Consider the following 25,006-nt stretch of genomic DNA (forward strand, 5'->3'; position numbering starts at 1 on the left):
GAGAACATAACTTATCCTCATGTTATATATTTCTGTATTGAGCCAAACACAAAACAACTGAGAATGAATAGAAGTCAATGAGGTGGTTAGGAGTTCACTCTGGGTTCAACGTGGATGAAAATACCTGTTTGTATATATAATTAGTTCGATATAGGCTGGAAATAAGCTTGAATGTTTTATTCAGTGACTGAGGAGATAAATTCATCACGGCAGACTTTGCCTGATCCCCTCATGTTGTACACAAACTCAAAAAAGGTCGTAAATCTCTTGATTTTAGGGAGATTGATAGAAAATACTGACTTAATCAAGTAAAAGTCGTCTTCATTGTTCAAACGTGCAAAGAGAGCTGAGCTTGTGCCGTTTAGAAAACATGATCCATCACAATTTAGAATTGGACATTTTTGCAAGAAAACTCACAATTAATGAACATTATGCTGTGCAAATCTCCAGAAGAGACCAAAGGAACAAGAATAAATACACCGAATGGTAAGTCGGCTTCCCAATTGCACAATAAAACGTGAGCGCCACCGGTCTGCCACGGCAATCAGAGAGACAGGGAGGGGTCTCGGAGGGAATTACGATATTATCTGAGGGAAAAGGGGAGATTTGGGGGCAAAGGACTTGTTGTAAAATACCTTTATATGCATAATTAAAGCTTTCATTACAATCACAGTAAGAGGAATGATTGCGTTCAAACACTCGCTCGCCTAATATTGCAATTATGAGCCGAGAGTCTGGAGAGTTTGGGCGTGATTGGATGGCTGCATCACTTTATCTCCCCCCTCCACCCCCCCCCCCCTCCTCCCCCCTCCCTCCCTCCTCACAGATCCCAGCTCGCACTATGTGATCACACTGAAGGCCTTCAATAACCTGGGCGAGGGGATCCCCGTGTACGAGAGCGCCATCACAAGGCCGCAGTCCGGTAGGAACGTCACACGACCTGCATCCACTGAAACCCTGTTTATAGAGTCCTGCTGTCATCACACACACACTCTCTCTCACACACACACACACACACACACACACACACGATATGAGGGCTGCCATTCGCACCGCGTGGCTCCAGCGAAGAGAGAAAGAGTGACATTTATCTCTGCCTCTGTCTAACCTGACATCATTATCCAGCAGAAGGCGTCTCTCCGGCACACGACTCGGAGGAAAATGGGTCATCGGGGCGTCTCGGTGCTGTAATTAGCTCTCCGCCCTTCGTGCCCCCCCCCCCCCCTCCCCCAAAACGCTCGGGCCTCTTTTTAATCAAATCAAACCCGCAGATTCTCCTCGTAAATTACACCGTCCCGGTATTACGACGCGGGGAATTGGCCCCGTCGTATCTATGAGAGAAGATATCCTATCCTGAAATACTGTCAGACGTAACGGCGAAGGCCACCGGGGGATGGGGGGGAGGGGGGGGGGTTTACTGCCAGACGCATTTGGAAGCTTCTCGCCAGGGAGCCGTTGGCGTCAAGTGTTTCAGGACCAACCGGGAAAGATGCTTTAAAAAAAAATAAAATCTTTATCGACGTGATTTAACGTGGGATTTTTTGTTTTTTTTGTTTTTTTCAGGCGTCAATATTCAGAAAACTGTTGTCGTCCTGTTACGGCGTCGTAGATCTCACTATTCACCGTGGAAATGTCAGGAAGAAAAAGAATATTCAAATCCTGGAGAAGTTTTAACGAACAGATTCTAATCTATAAGTCATCATACGGGAAAATATATAAAACATTGTCGTTGTATTCTATCAAAACTCCATAGTTTTTAAGCTTCAGGCCTCGTTTACATGAAATCCCATGTTAAGACGCGTCGTTTTAACATTTTATCTTATTGAAAATGGAAAGGAAACGCTGAAAACAGTGTCGTTGTTGGTAAGCGTATCGTTCTCTGCATACACATGTGGTTTCATTACAATAGCAACCAGCAGCTCCCCCTAGTGGCCTGACATGTTAACGACATCATCTTCAGCGGTCTTACAAACAGCTTTCGTGTAAACAAACATTTTCTGAAACAGAAACGTGAAAGTTGCCTGAGACTCTGATATTAGGTGATCATGTGATAAATATAAACAATAATGGCAGAATTTTGCAAAATTTTTATGAATTATTCTCATTTTCGTGTCATATTTGAGGTTCTGTCGTCTTTAATTTCACACTCAATCGCAGTTTAGCCCGTTTGGTCCATCTCTATTCTAGACCGTAGAATTACAAAGTTCTCATTCGGTGTTAACATGTCAAGCAAAAAAAAATGCAAGAAGAGCGACACCCCGAGAACTTATTTCCTCACATCTCCATCCCGTTTGAGAAAACCTGCGAAGATGTCGTGCAGTTTTCCGTCTTTTTTTTTTTTCCAACACGTTCAAAATTCCTGCCACACATTTTTTGCGAGGCTAAACTGTGACACGCCGCGCACGTTTGGAGACGTTTCGTTAACCCCTGCGCCGTCGCTTGACGGCTCAATAACGCGGCGTCTTTCACAATTAAGGAGCGGGAGTGGCGGTTGGCGGCGTCTCTATCCGGGGCGCCGCGCGGCGTGATCCGGGGAGTTGCCAGTTCAGACGGCGTGCTCTTTGAGTTCACACTGTTCCTGTGACAGTCAGAAGACGAGCAGCCCAACCCCCCTCACCCCCCCCCCCCCCCCCTCCGCGCTCCCCGGGGTTCCTCCGAATGTGGGCTGCGCCTCGCCGCCGCCGCCGCCTCCTCTTCCTCCTCTCACACGCTGCCTCCCGCCTCCCCGCTCAGCCTTGATCACTCCGGTTCGTCTGGAGCTGGAGAGGGGAGGGATGCTGGATGGCACGAATCACGTCAACACGCTTGAAAGGGGGGGGGACGGTACACCCCTCTCTATGTAGCTTCCCCACACACACACACACACACAGAGGCAGACCCCCTGTGGTGGCTTTGGCAACCCTTCGTCAGATCCAAACGTTTCCTCTCAAAGCAGAACCAAAGCCCACCATCATCGTCTGCTGCTGAATCCTCGGGGGCGCGTTCCCTTCCTGCCAGTTTGTTCAAGTCGGGATTAAAAAGACGAGCTGACCTACATAGTACTTTTTACTTTTTGAAAAAAAAAAAAAGAAAAAGAAAAAGAAAGAAACTTGGTGAACTTGGGTTGAGAAGAGAGCTCGGCTGAATACTTTATAATAACATGACGTCTTTAACCGGGAAGCAGGAAATGGAAGTGTTTCAGCCTGATCAGCCTGATCAGCCGCTCTCCTGCACATCATTCTCATAAATACTGACGGCCGCGTGAAACTTGGGGATGTAATGAGGGCGTCTCGCCACAAAGAGGCGTGAAACGGAGCGAGGCGGCGGGCGGAGGACCAACAAGTGGTGGAGGAGGGAGAGGCATCATGGGTGAGCGACCGGAGCTTCCTGGAGTCGGACGGAGTCGGACCTGACGGGACATCTTGAAGCGTTTATCCTCCGACATGAAGCCCCACGGATTGTTTTCTTCTCCCCGCCGACACGAGCTCACGAGAACTGGAACTGAGAGAAATATACGAGGCTGTTTTCCTCGTCAGTCGACCTGCTGACGAGTTCCTGGATCTCGTCGATTCATTTCTTTTGGGGCCCGATAAACAGTGAAAAAAACAATTTTTGGCTGAAATATGAGCGGTTGTCAAACATGAGGCTCTGATCTGGACGGAAAACCACGAAAATTAATAATAATATTAATAATAATAATTCAAGGAAAACTTTTTTTTTAACACAAAAATGCATCAAGTTTGGATTTTCATTCCGCAAAAGTTTTGCGTTTACATGGCAACGATTGAGAACGTGTCACATGTTGATATTTTCACGATGTAAACTTCAAAGTTTAAATTCAGAGACTGCTGTGCCACTATTTTACCACTCGAGGTGAAATTAGGCTTAATGTGTTCCCCTGAACTAAAATGAGTTTGACACTCCTGTACTGAAGAAACAACCCACAACCAGAGAAATTTGTTTTATTTAGTCAAGAACTGGAAAAAAAAAAAAGATCTTATTAAACTATTGAATTCATGATTCATCCATTTCAATTATCTAATCCAGTGGATTACACCTTATTTTCCATGGGTAGGAAGAGAAATTGTCTCTCTGGTCCCCGATTGGCCAAAACACCAATATAATGTGTTTGAACTCTAAATTCACTAATTCTCTTGGCCTCATGTGTCGAGGTGGAAACTCGTAATCCCCAACAGCAGCAACGGAGACAACGATTGATCTTCTTCTCATTTTCAAACCGAACTGGAGGGTTTGTTTTTTTTTTGTTGGGTTTTTTTTCCCGCCCGTCTGGAGAAAAGCGACGCCTGTTCGTCGTTACGTGGCGCCGATTCAAAGCGGAGAAGATCAAACTCGTCTTCCTCGCCACGAGTTTCCAGCGAACGCCTTTGAGCGGCAGAAGAGCCGCCGTTCGTCTATGACCCCCTCCTCCTCCTCCTCCTCCTCCTCCTCCCCGCCACACCAACCTCCAGCCCCGCTTCTCTTCTCAACAGCCTTCCAGGACGAGCTCCACCTGGTCGCCGTGGAGATGGGAGGCCCGTCGTGTTTCTTCATGTCGTGTTGCCTCTGGGCCGGCGTATTAATATGTTTATGAACCGATCCGGATTGATCTGCTTCCACTCCAGTTTTTCCCATTTACTGTTACCTTTCCTTCCGAGGAGCCTCTCACTTCCTGTCTCTCCGTAGTAACTGTTTGTAGAAACTACCTCACTGTACAGTAGCTGCTACGTAGACGGTCTGTAGACGGTAGAGGTCAGTGTCTGTTTTTCTAATAGAATCTTCTCTCTTTCTTCTCACCCCTTCCCAATCCCCCCCCCCTCCCCTCCCCCCTCCATGTTGCTCTACATATTACCCCCCCCCTCCCTCCCTCCATTGCAATCAACTCTTATTTATAACACATTAACCATTCTTTTCTCTTCTCCATCCATCCCTGCATCCTGATTTGTCTGTTGCTTCTTTTTTTTTTTTTTTGGGACTCCACACTTTGTCCGCCACGCTCTTTCCCCCGTTGTGTTTTTAATTTTGCCCATTTTAATTTGTGTGCATGCATGCGGGTGTACCACCTGCCGTGCAGACCCCATAGACCCTGATGTTGACCTGTACGAACTCTTCCATGCTCCATACACCCCAGTACCAGACCCCACTCCCATGATGCCGCCCGTGGGCGTTCAGGCCTCTGTGCTGAGCCACGACACCATCAAGGTGACCTGGGCCGACAACTCGCTGCCCAAGAACCAAAAGATCACAGATAACCGCTTCTACACCGTGCGCTGGAAGACCAACATCCCCGCCAACACCAAAGTCAAGGTAAGACGGCCTTCTTCCAACATTCTCTGATTTATATCGGTTGATATCTCGTAGCCCAGCTACCGTGCCGCCTGAAACTAACAAACTGTAAAGAGATTTTAATCTGTGGCCATGGAATAATAATTTCAGCCCACGAAATGGTCATTTTAGGCCATGAAATGATCATTTGAGGCAGTGAAATAGTCATTTCTGTCAATGAAAGAGTAATCTGAGGCCACGAAATAATACATTGTGGCCAGGAAATGCGACAAGTAGACCATAAAATTGTAATCTGTGGCCGGGAAATACTACAATGTGGCCATGAAATGGCAATTTCAAACCAAGTACTAATAATTGGCCATAAAATAGTCATTTGTGGCTACAAAACAGTCATTTTTGGCCACAAAATAATATAATAATGTGACAAAATTGTGATTTTAGACCACAAAGTACTACAAGGATGCCACTAAAATATTCTTTCTCATCTGTGGCCAGGAAATACAACAAAGCAGCCATGAAATGGCAATTTCAAACCACGTACTAATAATTTGTGGCCACAAAATAATCATTTGTAGCCATGAAATACTACAATGAGGCCTTGAAAAAGCTAATTTCACACCACTAAATTCGAATCTGTGGCCAGTAAATACTACAATGTGGCCATGAAATAGTCATTTGTGGCCAGAAAATATGAGAACAATGCCACGAAATTCTAATTTTAGACCACAAAAGTCTAATCCGTAGCCAGGAAATACTACAATGTGGCCATGAAATAGTAATTTCAAACCATATACTAATAATTGGCCATAAAACAGTAATTTCTGGCCACAAAATATTATAATAATGTGACAAATTTGTGATTTTTGACCACACAATTCTAATTTGTGGCCACAAAATACTACGAGGATGGCACAAAATGGTTAATTCTCATCTGTGGCCAGGAAATACAACAAAGTGGCCATGAAATAGTAATTTGAGTGCTAATATTTTGTGCCTATGACAGGATGATTTGATTCCACAAAACAGTATATTTATCCATTGTTATGCAAATAGTGTTTTCAGCGCATCGTCGTGTAAACAGGAAACCCAAACCTTCAGCTTTATTCATTCATTTATTAATTTATTTATTTATTTCGGACGAAGGAATGATTAAAATGAGATGAAACGACTGGAAAAGGAAAAAATTTAATAAAAATAAACAAATAAGCCATTTTCAATATAACGCACAGTCCTACCCCTATTCTTCACCATTGACAAATGAAAAATCCAATAAAATGACTAAACAGGCAATACAAAGGAAAAAAAACTACTCCAATCGAAAATGCAATGTGAAAAACAGAATAAATCAAAAAGAACAAAATGAACAAGCGCCACTAACATCAGCGAGATTTACAATCTCCTTCCTTATTTCTGTACTTTTCAACGATATATCTTTGGTGCGTTTTTTTTTTTTTTCTTCATACTTTGTTTGATTGTGGCGTCAAAACCACCCCACAAATGGAAATGCACCTACTTTTTTAAATTGGTCCGAGCATAATTCTGTTTCAAGTTTAAGTTTCGCTCCAAACGGCTTTACCTTTTTGAACCACTTGTGACGTGGTCAGAGTCTTGTCACTGGTCATAATGTTATGGCCGATCCTGGAAGCGTTATTTCTATTTTGTTTAAAACTGAGTTTGTGTCGATTTTTTTTTTTTTTTTACCTTTGCCACAAAACGAACTGCAGCCTTTTAAATCTACAATAAGTAAAAGCTCATTTATCTTCCTCGCCACCTTTAAGCTCCTTTAACTTATTTTCCACTCCTGAGTAATTCACTCTGTAACGACCGAAATCCGTGAACCTGCGATGAAACGTCAGCGACTCGCCTTCGTTATAATGCGGCGGCGCGGCGGCGGCGGTGGCGGTGCGTCGGGTCCACAGCGGGGCTCTGCTCGTCGCTTCGGGGCCTCACTTAGCGGAGAGACGTATTGATGTGCTGGAAATAAAAGGCCATTGTCATACGAGGGTGTATAACGGCGTATTCCCACCGCAGCGCCGGAGCTCAAGGCCGGCGTGAGGCGGGGAGTTTGTGCTTGTAGCAGAGAAACAGGCCATTTTCATTCAGTGCTACAACAACAAAAAAAAATTATAAATAAACTCTCCTTGTGCTCTTTTTTTTTTTTTTTACTTCTATTGCACTCTGACTGAGTGAAGCTGAATATTATATTATATGCTAGTATAAGAAGTATCAGTGATATGAGGCATTGTTACGACTGTATTTGTTTACAATACAGTCCAATAATAGTTTATTTCTTTCTTCTTGGAATTCGTCGCTTGAATCAGATTTTTGCGCTTTCAGTGACTCCGAGCACAAGTTTTAAATATGTGCTTAAAAACTGACTTTCAAACTAATTTTCACATCAGTCGCACTTTTTTTTTTTAAGTTGCTCACGCAACTGAATAAGTAGTGACTTATGTGTATAAAATATACCTGTATGTACCACCTATGGCCACCAGGTGTCACTGTGTGACGAGAGAATGTTGCTAGTATTGCATTTTACTTACTGCGCGACAAAAAAAAAAAAGAAAAAGCCAACAATAAGAAAAGCTACTCAGCAGAATATAAACTAAAATGATAAAATATGCAAAAGGACGTGGAAACAGAGCATCAGAAATATTCTGCGAATTATTAATGGGACAGTTCCTTGTTGGTATTTTGCACCAGTTTGACTAATATAGGAATTTTTTTTTACACATTCTTCTCCCTCTGTCTTTTTCTCCTTCTTCCACCTTCTTTCTCCTCTTTCTCTTTCTTTCTTTCAACATTGCCCCTTTTGCTTCCTCTCTTCCTCTTCCTCTTCTTCTCCTTTACATTCGTTTCTGTTCTTTTTCCTGCTTTTCCTCCTCCTCATCTTCTCTTTTCCTCATCTTCTTCTCACCAATCATAATAATCGAGTGCAAAGACGACCTGTGTCGTGAGTTATGATGCTCCCATATCGCCCAATGATAAAAATGCATGTGTGTGTGTGTGTGTAACATTGTGGTTACATGCATGTGACCGTGCAAAGCTCAGATAAAGGCTTGTGTTTACTGATAAATTATTCAGCAAGGACAAGACAAACTGAGAACCATAAAAACAGGGGGATGCATCTTCCATACAGAAGATACAACACACACACACACACACACACACACACACACACACACACTCTCTCAAAGTGAGCAAGCTGATGCACTCGGACTCGACAATCATTGGGGAGGTCATCGCCGAGCTTTGTTTCATCATCTCGCTGAAGAGACTCCAGCTTCACTGCTGTCGTCTTGCGAAACGAGAGCAGAGCTGCGTTGTCGTAGCATCAAGCAACCGAATTACATTAAATCCACAATCCGCCGCCGCCATGCCTGGATGTCCAAATTGGTTTGATTCTCGCACTGTGACAGTAATTAAACAGACACAGAGGCTCATTACGTCTCGGTCCCATTAATGAAAGCCGATATATTAACAAGCCCATTAGAAAGAGGCTGCGGAAGCCGTACGTCTCCCCGCGGTTGCTTGTGCGGCGCGGACGTTATACCCGGCGGTGACGCCGCCGCCGTCACCTTAATGCCGCTCGTAAAGAGAGTCTAACCAGACAGCCTGGTGCATTATTAAAGGGACGGCGGCGTGTCTTCCTCCCTCATCCCACTGCCCTCCGCCTGGCAGCCCCCGGCGGACGCCGCCGCTCTCGTCGCGGCACGCAAATGTTGTCGATGGGACGCCGACCGGCTCCGGGCCTTTCTGCGCCGGCCACGTCGGGCCGGTGGAGGGACTCGGGATAACACCGTTGCATAACGCGACGTTCAACCGTGGTCGGCTCGCCAAGTGGCGTTCTGGAGCGGATCGGTCCACAAAGGGCTTCCAGGGACGCTGTGGAGTACCAGGGGCATCGGACGTGAGGCTCATGGGCCAAAACCAGCCGGCAAAGAACTAAAATTCAGCCTCAAAGCCAAAGTAAAAAAGACCCATAATGCAACTTGCTATTGAAGAAGCTTTTAACTGTATTTTGCACAAGGTTTGGTTAAAATTGGCCTCATATTGAGATTGTTGGTCATTTTCAGCCGCGCTTGTTCATTTTTTTATTTTTTTTGTGAAACTATAGACATTTTCGTCACGTATATTCTGCTCTCCACAACAAAAGAAAGAAAAAAAAAAAGCTTTAAGGTTTAAATCTAAAGGTTATTATGGCGCCGTTTCGCCGGCCTGGTCCACTCGAGGTGGAATTGGGCTGTAAGTGGCTGCTGAACTAAAATGAGTTTGACACCCCTGATCTCGTAGCGCGCTCCCTCTGGAGAGCTGCTGCTCAACGCGCAGCCTTATCTAATGAAGCAAATGATTAGAGGTCTAACGGTCTTAATCTAATCTTAAACCTTAAACTATTTATGCCTCCGAGAGCGTTTGGTCGCGCAATTTGATGGACGTTGTATGATTTCCGGGGGCATTTATGATATTTATGACGGCTGTTTGTCAAAGGTTACTGGAATTTGAGGCTCTGAAAACATCAATACATTAACAGGGGTGTCAAACATGCGGCCCGGGGGCCAGAAGCGGCCCGCCAGAGGATCTAATCCGGCCGCCATGTGATTTTTTTTTTTTTTTTTTTTTTTTTAAGTATAAACATGAAAACTGACAGAGGCTGATGTAAAAACACTAGATTGGCAAAAATGACATTGGTCAGAATTTGACCTCCGACATTAATGCATCTGTGGAGGTCACATGACGCAACACCTTTCACAATAAAGGTGTCCAATTTATGTGAAGTGATACTTTAGACACGTAAACTCAAACATGTTTTCCAGATGATGACAAATTGTTTTAATCCTGAATAAAAATATGATATCCAGATCCAGACATTGTGGTTTTTTGTTGTTTTTTGGTAAATATAATAGCTGATTAACTTAAATATGTATATTTCAGAATAGACTGGCAAATTCTTGCAGTTACAAAAGAATCAAAAGAAGGAAAGACTTTGACATTTGTCCATATCTGCAGTTTAATATGTTATATTTGACTTGTTGGGCCTCCAGAGGTCAGATCAGGTTGATGTGGCCCCTCAACTGAAATCAGTTTGACGCCCCTGCATTAAACGGTCAGACTGAAGGGTTGTTTTGTACTGATCACTTCCTGTGTTTCCCAGATGGCCAACACCACCAGCCTGAACCACATGGTGACGGGGCTGAAGCCCAACACGCTGTACGAGTTCTCCGTCATGGTGACCAAAGGCCGGCGCACCAGCACCTGGAGCATGACGGCCCAGGGCACCACCTTCGAGACCAGTATGGACACACACACACACACACACACACACACACACACACGAAAAAAAGACGATAATTATTAAAAAAAGAGTAATTCCCTTGTTAAAAAGAAAAAAAATAAAGATTATCCCAGCTTTGCTCCGCTGTTCACTCACAGTAACATGGACTAACCAAACTTACATACAAAATAAGACTTGATTATAAATTAACAAAAGTAATAATAAAACATCACCGATCCAGTTCTGTACTAAAACACACTATGATTTTCAGTTTCCGCCGTGATTTGCCGAGCCATGAGCTCAGCCTGAGGAGTGATAGACCCACAAACCAGCGCCGGACTCTTTTATGGGCTCCAGCCTGTGGAGCCAAATACATTCCGTTTGGTTTATCGCGGCTTTTCCGCGCTCATTACTTCAAACTTTGGGGCGAGCGCGAGACCTCGTTGCCGTCGTACCTTACACAATATCTGCGGGACGGCAATAAATGATCACCGCCGTTGCTTTCCCCGCCGAGTGGGCTGGATTAAAACGAATAAATTCAACGCGCCCGTGGTGGAATCACTCTTTGTGTCACCGTGTCGACATGCAGTCGTTTGAAATCCATCTCCCGCCCTGTACTGGAGATATATATATTACCCCCCCCCCCTCTCTTATTTGTTTGCTGCGTATTCATCACATAATTAAATCTGCAAGCTGGAAACTGTCAGTGCCCATACGTCACTGTAAAGTGTAACTGCTGACGCTTCAACATTAACCTGACATTATAAAGCAAAACTCATTCTATTACTAGATTGTGATTTATTGGATTTAAAACAAGGAGTGGGACCAGAGAGAAAAAACAGGTGAGCAGCCATTTTTTATTTGAGCAAGAGGCTTGTCTCACAAGGCAGCAAGTGGATGGTCCCTGCAAGGTCATAAACACACACACACACACACACACACACACACACACACACACACACACACACACACACTAGTAAGCATTGGCTCATAATTTTTATTGCACCATTTTCTCTTCACACACACACATTCAGTATGATGCAGTGATGTCAACACAGACCAAATTAAAACTCAAATCGTCCAAAACATCTTAAATCCTGCAGTTTTCACCTTCCGACTGATGCAAAACGCCAGTTTTCACACATTTCACACACGTCGCCGTCGCCCTTCATCGAAACCCTTAACTTCCTAATTCTTCTTGCTGATCACAGAAAAAAATGAAAAATATGTTGAACTCTTGCCCCATTTGTGTAAAATCCAAACTTATTTATTTTTGCTCTTTTGTTTTCAGAGATCACCTTTTCAAGTTGCTTTTTTTGGGAGTGAAAATAAGATAAAAGTTAAACGACTTTGGCATCATGAAGAAAATAATCTCCCTCTGGTGTCGTATTATACAAAATTCCACTTTCTAAAGGTTTTTCTAATCGTCTCCACACCTGGACGGACGCCCCAAAAGTGAAGAAAGTGTTTCCTCTCTCTCCCCGGCTCGTTTCACTTTTTAAAAAGTGTGTCGCTCCAACCAGCCAATCAGAAATCAAACCCTATATAGTGTCATCGGGGGTTTAGCCAATCACAATCAAGCAAGGCTCCTCCCCTTTGACTCCGCCCACTTTTTCTGAAGCAAATTTCTTCGGAGTCGCGGACACAGCAAAACACTAAAACCTGAGGCGAGATATCAGTGATGCTGTTGTGAAAGCTAACAAACTAGCATTAGCCTCAAAGCGAGAATGCAACAGCGAGCATACAAGATATTTTGGACGTGATTTGGATGAGATTGGAGTAATTTTTCGTAGTAATTGTTTGGTTTTCTATAAATCTAAACATTTTCATGCCGCAAAACAAAACTTTTTAAAAGCCATTTAAAGGTTATTATGTCGGTGTTTTACCATTCTGGTCCACTCAAAATGAAATTAGGCTGCATGTGGCCCTTAAACTGAGACGTATCAACAAACCACACCCATGGTTTTTTCAGTTATTCCACCTCCGTGTTGTTAAATATATTTAAAAACAAAAAACGACTTTTGATTCCGTCTCTTCTTCACGTCTTCTCAGTTCCCAGCTCCTCGCCGAAGGACGTGACTGTGGTCAGCAAAGAGAACAAACCTCGGACCATAATCGTCAACTGGCAGCCGCCGTCTGAGGCCAACGGAAAAATCACTGGTGAGTCTCTGCTGCGTGTTTTCAAAGCTCTGTGGTCGCACACATTTCCAATATCTGGTTTCATTTTTTTCTTGTTTTTTCCTTTTTCTGAGCGGCGGCCATTAGTATGTCTGTGTACCGGCTCGCCACTAAACCCACTTATCAAATCCCGTTTAAGTGAGAAATTCATCTGCTGCTCGTGGAACCATGTATAAAACTACTCCGGAAAGTTTTCAGACTTTTCAGGAGAATATCTCATTTTAAACACTGCATTGTAAACAAGTCCTGCATTGAATCTTAACAATACTCTAAATACTGCAATCCATCTCTCTCTCGCGCTCTCTGTGTGTGTTTTCTACACTTAGATCAGTGTTTTTCAACCTGTTTTGAGCCAAGGAACACTTTTTTCTTCTCGAGGCAAATCTGGAGGCACACCGCCACGCAAAAATGTTAAAATGTTAAACTCTGTAGCCTCTATTAACAATATAAAGTCATTCTCATCAAAGTTTTATCAACAGGAATCAAATAAATACAGAAAAAAAAGCATTTCCCAATTTCTTTTTTTAATTGTGACTCCCTCAGTGTGAAACCTGGACCTGATGGATGAAGAGCTGAGATCCTGGTTCACATTCTTCCTTTTCAAAAACTTCTCCATCACTGTCACTGACACAGTACTTTGATACAAGATGGTAGCAGCAGGTGGAGATTAACCACACTGACGTCTGTCAGTTTCCATTTCACCGGCAAAGTTCTGTGCTGCCATCTAGTGGTGAAGAGTATTTATACATGATTACTCTGCAACACACTGTGAGAGCAAATGTTTTTTTAGAAAAAAATGTGAAATTGGATAATTTCCCACGGTTCACCTGACTAGATCTCGCGGAAACACCAGTGTGCCGCGGCACAGTGGTTGAAATACACTGCCTTAGAGGATGAAGGTATTAAAAGAGCTGGTTTGTCTTCCAGGCTACATTATCTACTACAGCACGGACGTGAACGCCGAGGTCCACGACTGGGTCATTGAGCCGGTGGTGGGGAACCGGCTGACCCACCAGATCCAGGATCTCACGCTGGACACCACCTACTACTTCAAGATCCAGGCCCGAAACTCCAAGGGCATGGGCCCCATGTCGGAGGCCGTCCACTTCCGCACCCCCAAGAGTGAGTTCCACTCACAGACAGAACCCGCAACCCACAGGAGGCTCCAGGCCTTCGCCAGCGGAACACAGTTAGCATCACTGGCCCGATAGCCGCTAGCTCAGATCGATGCTAATTAGCCTGCCGGGTGGCTACGTCACCGTGTGAAACACTGAGCAGGGAGCGTCTCCGTGGCAACAGCCAATGGTGAAACCCTTGATCTCCCATGAGGCGCCTCTCTCATCCGCTATGGACAGGACATTTTTTCCGCAGTTTTTAGGGATTTAATCGGAAACAGTTAGCCGTTAACGTCCCAAAATCTAATCCGACAAGTCATCAGTGAACATTTAGTGTAATTTTGAGTGAAAAATCTGTGCAAAAAGTTGGTAAAACACATGCATACAAACCAATAAATACATGCAGGCGAAACTGTCTTTGGCGAAGGTAACAAAAAAACTGTGTTTCACAATAGAAAATAACAATATGATATAAAATCAATTAAAGTCCATCGATGATGTGACAGAATTCAAATTGTGCTGTTTGACATGAAAAAAGGAGAAAAATAAGTGTAAGATACAGTATGTAGGTATGTAAACATCTTGCATTTGCATTTATTGGCCTCATATATCCTTATATATCATATTACATTATATTATGTCTTGTCCCCGTGACGTCATTTCCACTGTCCGTCAACACTTAGCCTTGTTGGGTCTTCTCACTATTCTTGGCTCTTCCAGTGTCTCTGCCTCCTTCGCTGCTCTTTCCCTCTAACCAGTTTTTGTGTTTTTGCTTTTTATTGTCTCTCTCTCTCTCTCTCCCTCTCTCTCCCTCGCTGCTCTTTTTCGACCTGTTAAAGCTGAGTCCTCTGACAAAATGGCTAATGACCAAGGTAAACTCCCTCCTCACACTTCATCACTGCTCCTCGAGTCGCTCCTCCTCCTCCTTGGGGGTTTTTTGTTTCTTTTTTGCTCCTGGCGTCTCGCCTTGCATGTGTGGCAGGATCTGTTTTGTGCTTGTGGAAGAGATTATAAAGTATCTTTGGGAGGTTTGACGTGAGGCGTAAATGTGACGGCCCGTTAAAATCACTTGGCTGAAATGTATCTCCGTTTCCCTCGCGCGTCAGCCTCCAACCTCCCGCCGAAGCCGGGACCGCCAGGCAACCAGCACCCGCTGGACCCGGGGATGACGCACGGTAAGAATTCAGTCCTTTTTGTCCTTCGGCGACATCGACAATCATAATCTGGGTTCAATTCCACCCCAACATGGAAGGAATCCCAGATAAAACTTCTTTTATTTTTAAATACATTTTTTTTTAATTTCGTTCCACATCTGTCAAAACAAAATACAGACACACACACACACATATACGCAAATATACACATACCTACATATAAACCCCTTGTAAGTAATCGCTCATGTTAACATTGAAAAAGGAGGAAGGAAGTAATTTAATTCAATAATCGCATTTTATAATTATCCTGAATCCTGTGTGTTAGAAAATATTGCACAGCGTCCCGATATACACACAAAGTACTTAAAGTTATACTATCGTACTCTTGTCTCGTGTCCAGCAGCTGGAGATCAATGCACTTGTTGACATTTCTTTATTTAACAGTCTCATGTTTCAGCTCCTGATGAGTTTATTTTAATTATCCTGTCCATGCTTGTTCTGAAATTAAGATTTCTCCTGCTATTATAGCCTCCCCGTCTCTATCTGGTTCTGTTTCTGGCTTTATACATGAATTTAACTGTTTGGGGAATGTATATAATCATTCACACAGAGGCTGCCATGCGAGGCGCCTAATCCAGCCGCTCGAAGCTATTTGAGTTTTGGTGCCTTGCTCAAGGACGCTTTGACTTGTGGACAAGGGCAGATGAGGAATCAGACCTGCAACCTTCTGACTGAGAGGCGACCGCTTTACCAACTCACCCTCAGCCACCCTTATTCCACATTTTATTCATTCAATTAAGGAATATAATTCAATTGATTTAAAAAAACATATGTATAATTTATTAATTTAATTAATTAAAAATAAAAAAAATTCCTATGTGACGTACGCATTTGTTTGTCTGCATAATACACTTTGCGCAAAATTTTATTTGTCTTTTTCTGTTTCGGTTTTTCACCCGATGCTAACGCTAATGCTAATGCTACGACTGTGTGCAGGATTTGTTTCAGCTGACTGCCGCATCCTAAAATAAACATTAATTTTGAGTGGAATCCAGTGAACTCTGCATGGATGTCGAGTTGGGAGAGACGCACAGGAGCTGGAGACCTGACACATATAGATATATATATATAGATAGATAAATCCACACACATATTAAAACTGGGAATACATGTAAAAAAAAAAAAAAAAAGTCCTGCTAGAAGAGTAACAGGCTTTTTCTCACCGACCGTGATCTAATCTAGTTTGTTTCCTCTCTCTGGAGGTAAAGCAGGGGGGAACCCGGACAATCCCACAATGGTGATCGTGATCATCATCTCGGTGGGGGCGTTCACCATCGTGGTGGTGGTGGTGGGGGCCTTCCTGTGCACCAGGCGCACCACGTCCCACCAGAAGAAGTAAGTCACGTGACGGCAAATCCAGCCGCCGCCTCCTCTCAACCCCCACCCCACTCCCCACTGGGATTAAAGCGTTGCGTTTGACCGCGATCCCCGCAGGAAGCGCGCCGCCTCCAAGTCCTCCAACGGCTCCCACAAGTACAAGGGCAACTCCAAGGACCTGAAGCCGCCCGACCTGTGGATCCACCACGAGAGGCTGGAGCTCAAGCCCATGGACAAGTCGCCGGAGCCCAACCCCGTCATGACGGAGACGCCCATCCCCCGCACGTCTCAGGACATCACGCCGGCCGACAGCGGCCTGGAGAGCAACCCGCACCTGCAGCAGAGACGCAACTCCTACCGAGGTAGGTCCCACCTGCCCGTCCCCCGGTGGGGGGGGGGTGGTGGTGGGGTTGGGTGGGTGGAGACATGTTTTGATGTTAACCCTAACCCAAGTGAAATGAGCCCCAAATCTGAGCGGTAGCTTCCGGATGGCTGCGTTCGATTTCTTAAAAGCCTCAGTTTTATGTGTTACGGTCAGAAAAGTTCGCAGACATCTGTTGCCATGGTTACGAAATCGCAGACAACCCCGAGGTTCCCCCGTCTAACTGAGTGGGAACTTTAAACATTTTGATCTTGATGCAAAGAGTTGCTACGAAGAGAAACGGAGCATAAAATCACCGCCCAATTTTTTTGGAAACATTTAAGTGAAAATGGAAAACTACCGTCGTATGTCTATTTTATACGACAAATTTGCTCGGAGACACCGAGAACACCATTTTTTTTTTTTTTATTGAAAATGGCCCTGAAGGTGGAACTTTTTGAAAATGCACCATAGAAAGTGGGAGGGGCAGTCACTCTGTTTCCATAGAAGCGGTAAATTTAAACTTTTTGTAAATGCTCCGTCTCCATGGCAATGGGGGTAAATGCACGTTTTTGGAAAACGCTGCTACTGCACATGTGCACCGTGGCCATTGTAAACAAACAAACAAAAAAACAGCACCAACTAGTGGCCTGGGTGTGCCAATGACTGGTTTCCGTGGTAACGGACATTGTTTTCAAAAACAGTGTTGTTGTAGAATTTGAAATAATCAAAGCAGCGCCAGCGACACACCAGATTCCCACAGAGATGAAACGTCTTTTTGTACTCTATAAACGTAAAACGGTTCCATCCTGGGTTTTCTCCTTTCAACTCATTTCCTGGAGGACCTCGGCAGACGAATCGTTGCGTCTTGAAGTAGCGCCGTTCCTGCAGGATCGAGCAGATCAGAGACTCGGTTTCGCACCGTCGACCTCGTCTTTGCTGCATTTCTGTGATCGTCATGTCAAAACATTTCACGCCTTTCATGTTCACGTGGAACGTCGTCTCTCGTCACGTTGCTGCAAACACACACATTCATGACTTTGTTTTTTTTTTGGGGGCGAATCAGCCTTTCCAAAATAAAAGTTGATTGACGACCGAGGTTGTCGTTGGGGGCGGAGTCTGGGCTCTCTCTCTGATTGGCTGGTTTCCACCGTACCTTTTAGGCCACGAGTCAGAGGACAGCATGTCGACACTCGCCGGCCGGCGGGGGATGAGGCCTAAAATGATGATGCCTTTTGACGCACAGCCGCCTCAGCGTAAGTGTGTGTGCGAGAGAGAGAGAGAGAGTGTGTGTGAGTGTGTGTGTGTGTGTAGTTGAGAGGTATAGACTTAAACACAATACATTTCATGCTTTTCATTCATATTTGTATTTTTCTTTATTGAGTTTGTGTGATTGTCCCAGAAAACCGCATGCGCTGACACACTTCCTCACCATTCATCCTCGTTTCAGCTGGTTGAACATCTTGTCCTGTGTGTGTGTGTGTGTGTTTGTGTGTGTGTGTATCCATTTCCATCCACAGCTGTGATTAGTGCTCACCCCATCCATTCCCTTGATAACCATCACCACCATTATCACATGGGCAGCCTGGCGTCGCCGACACGCAGCTACCTCTACCACCAGGGCGGCGGGCACCCCCGCTCGCACGCCTGCGTCACCCCCCTCTCCCATTTAGACAGGGTGGACTCCTCAGGTGAGACACTGCCCCCTGCTGGACAGCAGCGGAATTACGTACACCAGCAGCCTGGCAGTCTGACCTGCTCCCTTTGACTCTTCTTCTTTTTTCTTTTTTTTTTTTTAAATATATGTTTATATTTTAGTCCTTTGCGATGTTACTAACGATTCTTCTTCTTCCTCAGAGAACTTAATTAATGTGAACTGAGATCCTGTAATCTCTAGAGCTTTAAAATCGGCCCATAATACACGACTTAAGGCAATTTACGCAACCAGATCTCACAAAAGCTCCACATTTTACAGTTTCTTGTTAAAAACTAACCTCTAAATTTGCTTTATCTGCCTTTTAACTAGTGCTTATACATTATTAATCATTTCTGTTCCGCGTTAAATGCACTTAATATACCTTATTAGATTGTGTGTTTAAAGATGATTACTGATTTTACACACACGTTTTTAAATGCACAATGGTTTAATGATACTATAAGAAAGAAAAAACAACTTAGTTTTAAAGTTTAAATGTCATCATGGCAGTATTTTACCCTGAAGATTTAGTTTGAAAGTCCTGCTTTAATCCAGAACTTGACTTTTCTTTTCTCCGATATCCAAGAGAAAAGTTTTGACCTTTTCAGGAGATGAAAAAAGAAACGATCCTGTTAATTATTTATCCAATATGTTAACTTCTAATCCGTTAGATGGATTATGAACTAAGTGTCTGGACTCCGGCGGGGAGAAAAAAGGAGACGCCACTTTGACGTACTGTAGAATTACCGTGGGCACTTTCCTCATACGGGGAAAGGTCAATGTAGTCATGTGAAGTACACGCCATTACTGCTGTGTGCTGTGAATACCCATCCTGCTCACCGTCTGCCCCCCCCCCCCCCCCCCCCCACCCAACACAGAGTCGGTGAGGAACACCCCCAGCTCGGAGCCCCTCCCTCCCCCCACCGCCTCCTCCCAGGCCTCCTGCCCCTCGGAGATCATGGCCGACCCGGAGGGCAGCTACCACGGCTCCACCACCACCGAGGAGGAGCCCAGCTACTCCAGCAACCTGCCCCCCCACCGCTCCGCCCACCCGCACGCCCACGCCCACCCGCTCAAGAGCTTCGCCGTGCCCGCCATCCCCGGCGGCGGCGGCCACCCGTCGTACGAGTCGCCCGCCCTGCCCAGCACGCCGCTGCTCACGCAGACTGGTGAGACACACACATACACACACAAAGATAGAACACCCGAAACCTGTTATGATCCGTGCTGCCTTCACTGACCGTGGGACTTTTTGACACAGGGCCTCCCACTCACCCCCACGTGGTTAAAACGGCCTCCATCGGAACGCTGGGAAGGACAAGGACGCCGATGGTGGTGACCGTGCCCAACGCCCCCGACGTACCAGAAACCAGCAAAATGCTGGAAGATGTAGACAGCGTAAGTATGGCGCCGCCCCGGTGGTCAGTCAGAGCACCGCAGGCTGCTCAGGCGCACTGATGGTGTAAAAAAAAAAAAAAAAAAAAAGAAGAAGTTTTTAAAGCAGAATATTGAAACAAGCACATCATCAGCATAGAGTGAGAGGTTCAGAATCATATATATATATTTTTTGAAAACGTCGCTGTAAAAATGCAAAAAACTGGAAACATCGTGTAAACGAAGCGTCACGGAAACCAGACGGTGAGTCGTTTAGCAGACGATGTGTGAATCATGTAATATATAAAGTCCCTCTGTATATTCCGTCACTCCGCCCCTCCAGACCCACGTCAGGTTTTTCTTTGAGCACCAGACGACTGTACGACATCGGTTTTAACCACATTTTCTGTTTGTTCTTTCTCTCTTTTTGTTTTTTGTTTTTTTTTTATTTCTGTCCAACTTCAAATCTCACCATTTATTCGTTGCGTTGTCTGCTGCCTTTATGTAAAATTTAACTCCTTCACCACTTGGATTTTTTTTTTTCCCCAAAAAAACAAAAACATTAACCGGAATGATTTTTTTAATTTTTTTAATTTTTACCATCAAACCTTTTTGTTTCCTGGCTGTGGATCACCTGTTGGCTTTGGTTCCTCCATGCTTCTGTCTGCAGTACCATTGACCCCCCCCCACACCCCCTCCCTCCCCCGCCAGCTCGCCTCACCCCACCCATACCACCCCCCCTCCTCCTCTGCGAGACAGATCCCTGACTGACCCTCTCCTTCCTTTCCTCCTCTCCTCTCCTCTCCTCTCCTCTCCTCTCTTCCTTCCCTCCTTCCAGGTGCTTGCCTCCCTCCCTCCCTGCCCGTCCCCCGCCCCCCGCAGTAACCCTGTTCCTCTCCCCCAGAGCTACGAGCCCGACGAGCTGACCGAGGAGATGGCCCACCTGGAGGGCCTCATGAAGGACCTCAACGCCATCACCACAGCGCCATGAGCACACACACACACACACACACACACACACACACACACATGCACACACACACACACGCACGCACACACACACTCTAAAGTCAAACACACCTAAACTTCTGCAGCGAGAGGCCTGTGGACACTAAAAGGCCCTTTTTCGCCCGAGGAAGCTCCCGTAGCCCCCTGCAGAGAAAACACACACACACACACATACACACACTTTCTCTCTCACACACACACACACACACACACACACACACACACACACCCACACACACACACACGCCTCCAGACTGAACTTTTTTTTCCGGCATACCTTTGCTCCAGTCTCAGGAAGGAGATTGCCATGAGAGGGGATGGGAAAAGTGAGACGCTTCATCTTTATATGAAGAACAAACAAACAAACGAACAAACAAACAAACAAACAAACAAAAAAAAACAACAAACCCATTCTCAGAGACGATGAACTTTTGAAAACATTGGTCGCTTACAACCGGAAGATTGTGAATTTTTTTTTTTTTTTTTTTTTTTCCTCTCTCAGCAAAAATCCGTGACGGTAGGTTGTTATTTTTTATGCTCGCGTGCAAAAAAAAAAAAAGAAGAAGAAGAAAAAAAAAATGGGCGGTCGATTCAATGTCAAGTCAAAAAGGAGAAAGTCCAAAAAATATGCTGGTTTTGATGTTTGGTGCCGACGCGGCACCGTCGGCACACAGTGTTTGTTTGATTCGTGTTTTCTTTGTGCATTTTGTATCTATTGGGCCGTTTCAGTGACGTGAACATTGGACATCAGCCCCTTCCCTCTTTTTACAAGCCTACATTATTCACAAATGTCCTTTTTTTTTTTTGCTTTTATCCCATTGTGTCATATATTGTGCCATGACTTTTTATTATTTTCTATTATTGTATTTTTTTTTTTTTTTTTTTACACACATATCCTTATAAACATGTACATATGTTGTTTGTGGTTTTTTTTTTAAACTGCCTCATTTCTTTTTAATGTTACCCAAGGGTTTCGTTATTATTATTTGGGATGAAAGTGGGATTATGAACGAGTCCATGAAGCTCCGTTTTTCATATCTCCTCCCCCCCTCCCTCCCTCCCTCCCTCCCTCGCTCCTCCCCCCTCCCTCCCTGCTTTGTACATTCACACGTCTCTCTTGTTTGTTGGGAGCTCCGTTTTAAAAGCCTCACCGACGTTGTTTTTTTTTTTTTGCGTTTCGCCGCCGCCGCCGGGCCTCGACGGGATGGATCTCCTCCGCCGACCGGCGGTACCAAGGACTCAGGGCGCTGACCCCCCCCCTCCTCCCCCCCCCCCCCCCTCCCCCCTAACCTTTCCTTTTTTTTAAAAATAAACAAATAAATCGATGAATCTCCTCCAGCAGATCTTTTTATACGAGAAGTTCCATCGAATGTGTGCGTCGAGAACCAATATTTGGTTCCACACATCCGTTCTGCTGAACCACGTGGTGTTGTTTTTGTTTTTGTTGTTGTTGTTGTTGTTTTTTTTAACCTTCCAAACCTTCCTACGAGTGTTTCTCATCTTGGTTTTCCCTGCTGCTCTTCGTCAAACCATCCAGATGCAAACATGTTGGCCTTTTGAAAGGGACTCCCAGATTTTTCAATTTCTTTTTTTTTTTTTTTTTTTACATGGTAGGTTTTGTATGAAGAAAAAAAAAAAACGAAGGTTGTTCTCGAACACAAATCTGATGTAAAAAAAAGGAAAAAACAGCTAGTTTTCCATCACCCTCTTACCCAAAGAAATTTCTCATTCGCAATCATAGTAATTTGCTCTACTTTTGTGAATATCATGTTTCCCATCAATGTACATCGTCATGAATGTCAATATAACTGTAAGAGATTCTAACTACGGATACAAACAAGGAACAAGTTTGGGGTTTTTTTGTTTTTTGTTTTTTTTGGGGGGGGCGGGGGGAGAAAAAGATGATGAAAACAGAGCAGGGGGGAGAGAAAAAAAAAAAACGGACCGGACTCCATTTGGGAAATAATCTATTGAGTTGTAAACAGTTGAACCTGTATTGCACTTTTTCACAATTTTTGGAAAGTACATTTCTTACATATCTTGTGTTTTAAATATCAGAAGCTGTTTGTGTAACGTAGTGTCCTAGGTAAAGCAGCAGGCAGCTGGTTCTTGTTTTTTCCTTTTTGTTTTTATTGTTTTTTTGTTTTATTTTTAATGTTCTATATTTTGTTTCTTTCTGCTTCGGAGATGATATGAATCGAGCGGCCGGGTTGTTTCACTTTGCAGCTCACGATGAGGAATTCTGTTGTTGCTTGTTCATGTACAGAGCTTCTTTTTTTTTTTTTTTTTTGGCTTTCTGTAGAAAATCAAAATCTGTGGCTTTTTAAGAAATCCTGGAAAAAAAAAAAAGGTTTGGAAAAAAAAAAAAGATGTTTTTTTTATTGGTGCTCCTATACATTGTGTATACAAACTATTATGAATACTAACAAAGTAAATGTTTCTGCTCGTCTTCTTTTCATCCGTGACGCTCAACAGGGGTTAACGTGTGAAACTCATTTTACTTAGCGCATATGGCGCAATTTGATTTCTAGTGGGCCTGAAAAGTAAATAGCTGTTTTTATATATATATATATATTATGTGTATATATATATATACATAATCACACATAATAATCTGTGTATACGTGCCAATCTAGCGAATCTCCTCATATATATATATATATATATATATATATATATATATTAGTGCTGTCAATCGATGAAAAAAATAACTAATTAATCACACAATTTTCTGTAATTAATTGCGATTAATCGCATTGTTTTTCTCCTGAAAAACAATGCGATTAAGCTTTTAATGGATATTTTAATGGATATTTATTGAGGGAAAACCACGGAATTAATGTCGATTCAACACACAGACTATATTTAAATTTAAAGACTATTTTTATAACGTCCTTTTAGCTTTTGGTGAAACTGTTTCTCTCCAAAATCAGCAAAATAAAAAAAAAAACATTAATTCATGAATAAAGATCTAACATAAGTCTGGGTTTTGTTAGAGTGCAGCTCCACCACTTTGACAATTTGAATATTTCTAGAAATGAAAATGTATAATTATTACATGAACTAAGTGGCAATAATATACTGTAACACACACACACACACACACACACACACACACACACACACACACACACACACACACACACACAGGAGAGCCAGAGAAAGAGTATAAATTAATATTTTACCAGTATTTCCTCCAGTTACAGCAGTTTGGTGTCTCCTGGTCAGCCAACATGGCAACCTGCTGTTTTGCTGCAGGATTACTACTGGGGTCGTTAAATTCAAAGTAAAGCTAATGACTTTTATTTTCTCAATCAGTCGTCGGGAAAGTTTTATCGTGAAACTTAATAATAATAATTGCCTTAATATTATTCCACTCACTATGCCACTCTGTTGTCACGGTGACGCTGGTGATTCTGCTGCTCCAATAAGGGAGTAAAAAAAAAAAGAAAGAACTGGAAGTAAACAAAACTATGGAAACATTTTTTTTTAACAAATTAAAGGTTTTAAATCGATTAAATTGATGCATTACTTTTGACAGCACTGATGTATATATACAATATATGTCCAGAATCATTCCATTATTATTGGCAGGCATCGCGTCATCGCCCATTAAGATTCATTAGTTGCTGCACCGGCGACATTCACGCAGATGGGAATTTGCACTTTGCGTCGTTCCGCATGACGATAACAAACAACATGGCCGCCTCCGGCTGTTTATTGGTTTTACTGGTGTCGGAGTCAAGAAAAGGTGTGGAACAAGGTGTGGAACAAGCTCAAAAACGTTTGTTTCAAGCAACGAAAAGATCGAGCTCTTTGAGGAAATCCCACTTTCCCAGTGGGAACTCCCAGTTTGAACATGCTCATGCGTGTTTTTCCCACCTTGAAGGTATTTTGTGGTGATTTTATGTGCGTACATGGATTTCTTTGTGTGTTTCTGAGGCGTGTGAGGCTCAAAGAGCTGGAAATGTTTGCGTTTTTTCACCTCCTCCTTGGTTTTCTGCACTTCTACAGGTTGTTTTTTTTGTTAATTTGTCTTCTGCCACAATTATTTGCTCGTCATCCAGATTCACAGGCCTCATTTTAGTTCCGTTTGAAGTCAAAAAGCAAGAGTGCGGCGACGCTTCAATGTTAAAGGAAGCGTCTATTCAGGGAGACAATCCGGACTGACTCATCACTGTGCTGCACGAGTCTCCTCATAAAAAGACT

At 43.8% G+C, this 25,006-nt stretch overlaps 1 protein-coding gene across 4 annotated transcripts in view; it reads left to right on the forward strand.

Annotated features, from left to right (window-relative positions):
• The window catches only part of neo1a (neogenin 1a), a 219,730-nt gene extending 196,508 nt beyond the window's left edge, over positions 1–23,222 (forward strand). The window contains exons 16-28 of one of the 4 annotated variants that reach the window (XM_080496441.1): positions 827–922; positions 5,051–5,283; positions 10,415–10,553; positions 12,587–12,694; positions 13,640–13,834; positions 14,934–15,002; positions 16,244–16,376; positions 16,476–16,720; positions 17,883–17,975; positions 18,240–18,410; positions 19,294–19,584; positions 19,677–19,813; positions 20,694–23,222. In XM_080496441.1, coding sequence (XP_080352567.1) covers positions 827–922; positions 5,051–5,283; positions 10,415–10,553; positions 12,587–12,694; positions 13,640–13,834; positions 14,934–15,002; positions 16,244–16,376; positions 16,476–16,720; positions 17,883–17,975; positions 18,240–18,410; positions 19,294–19,584; positions 19,677–19,813; positions 20,694–20,780 — 1,997 coding nt within the window. In that variant the 3' untranslated portion in view covers positions 20,781–23,222. The remainder of the gene's footprint in view (positions 1–826; positions 923–5,050; positions 5,284–10,414; positions 10,554–12,586; positions 12,695–13,639; positions 13,835–14,933; positions 15,003–16,243; positions 16,377–16,475; positions 16,721–17,882; positions 17,976–18,239; positions 18,411–19,293; positions 19,585–19,676; positions 19,814–20,693) is intronic. The other 3 variants (XM_080496442.1, XM_080496443.1, XM_080496444.1) reach the window with 3 other exon arrangements.
• Positions 23,223–25,006: the final 1,784 nt, after the last annotated feature.

The sequence above is a fragment of the Blennius ocellaris genome, assembly GCF_963422515.1.
Source record: "Blennius ocellaris genome assembly, chromosome: 1".
In the NCBI taxonomy this organism is placed as follows: domain Eukaryota; kingdom Metazoa; phylum Chordata; class Actinopteri; order Blenniiformes; family Blenniidae; genus Blennius; species Blennius ocellaris.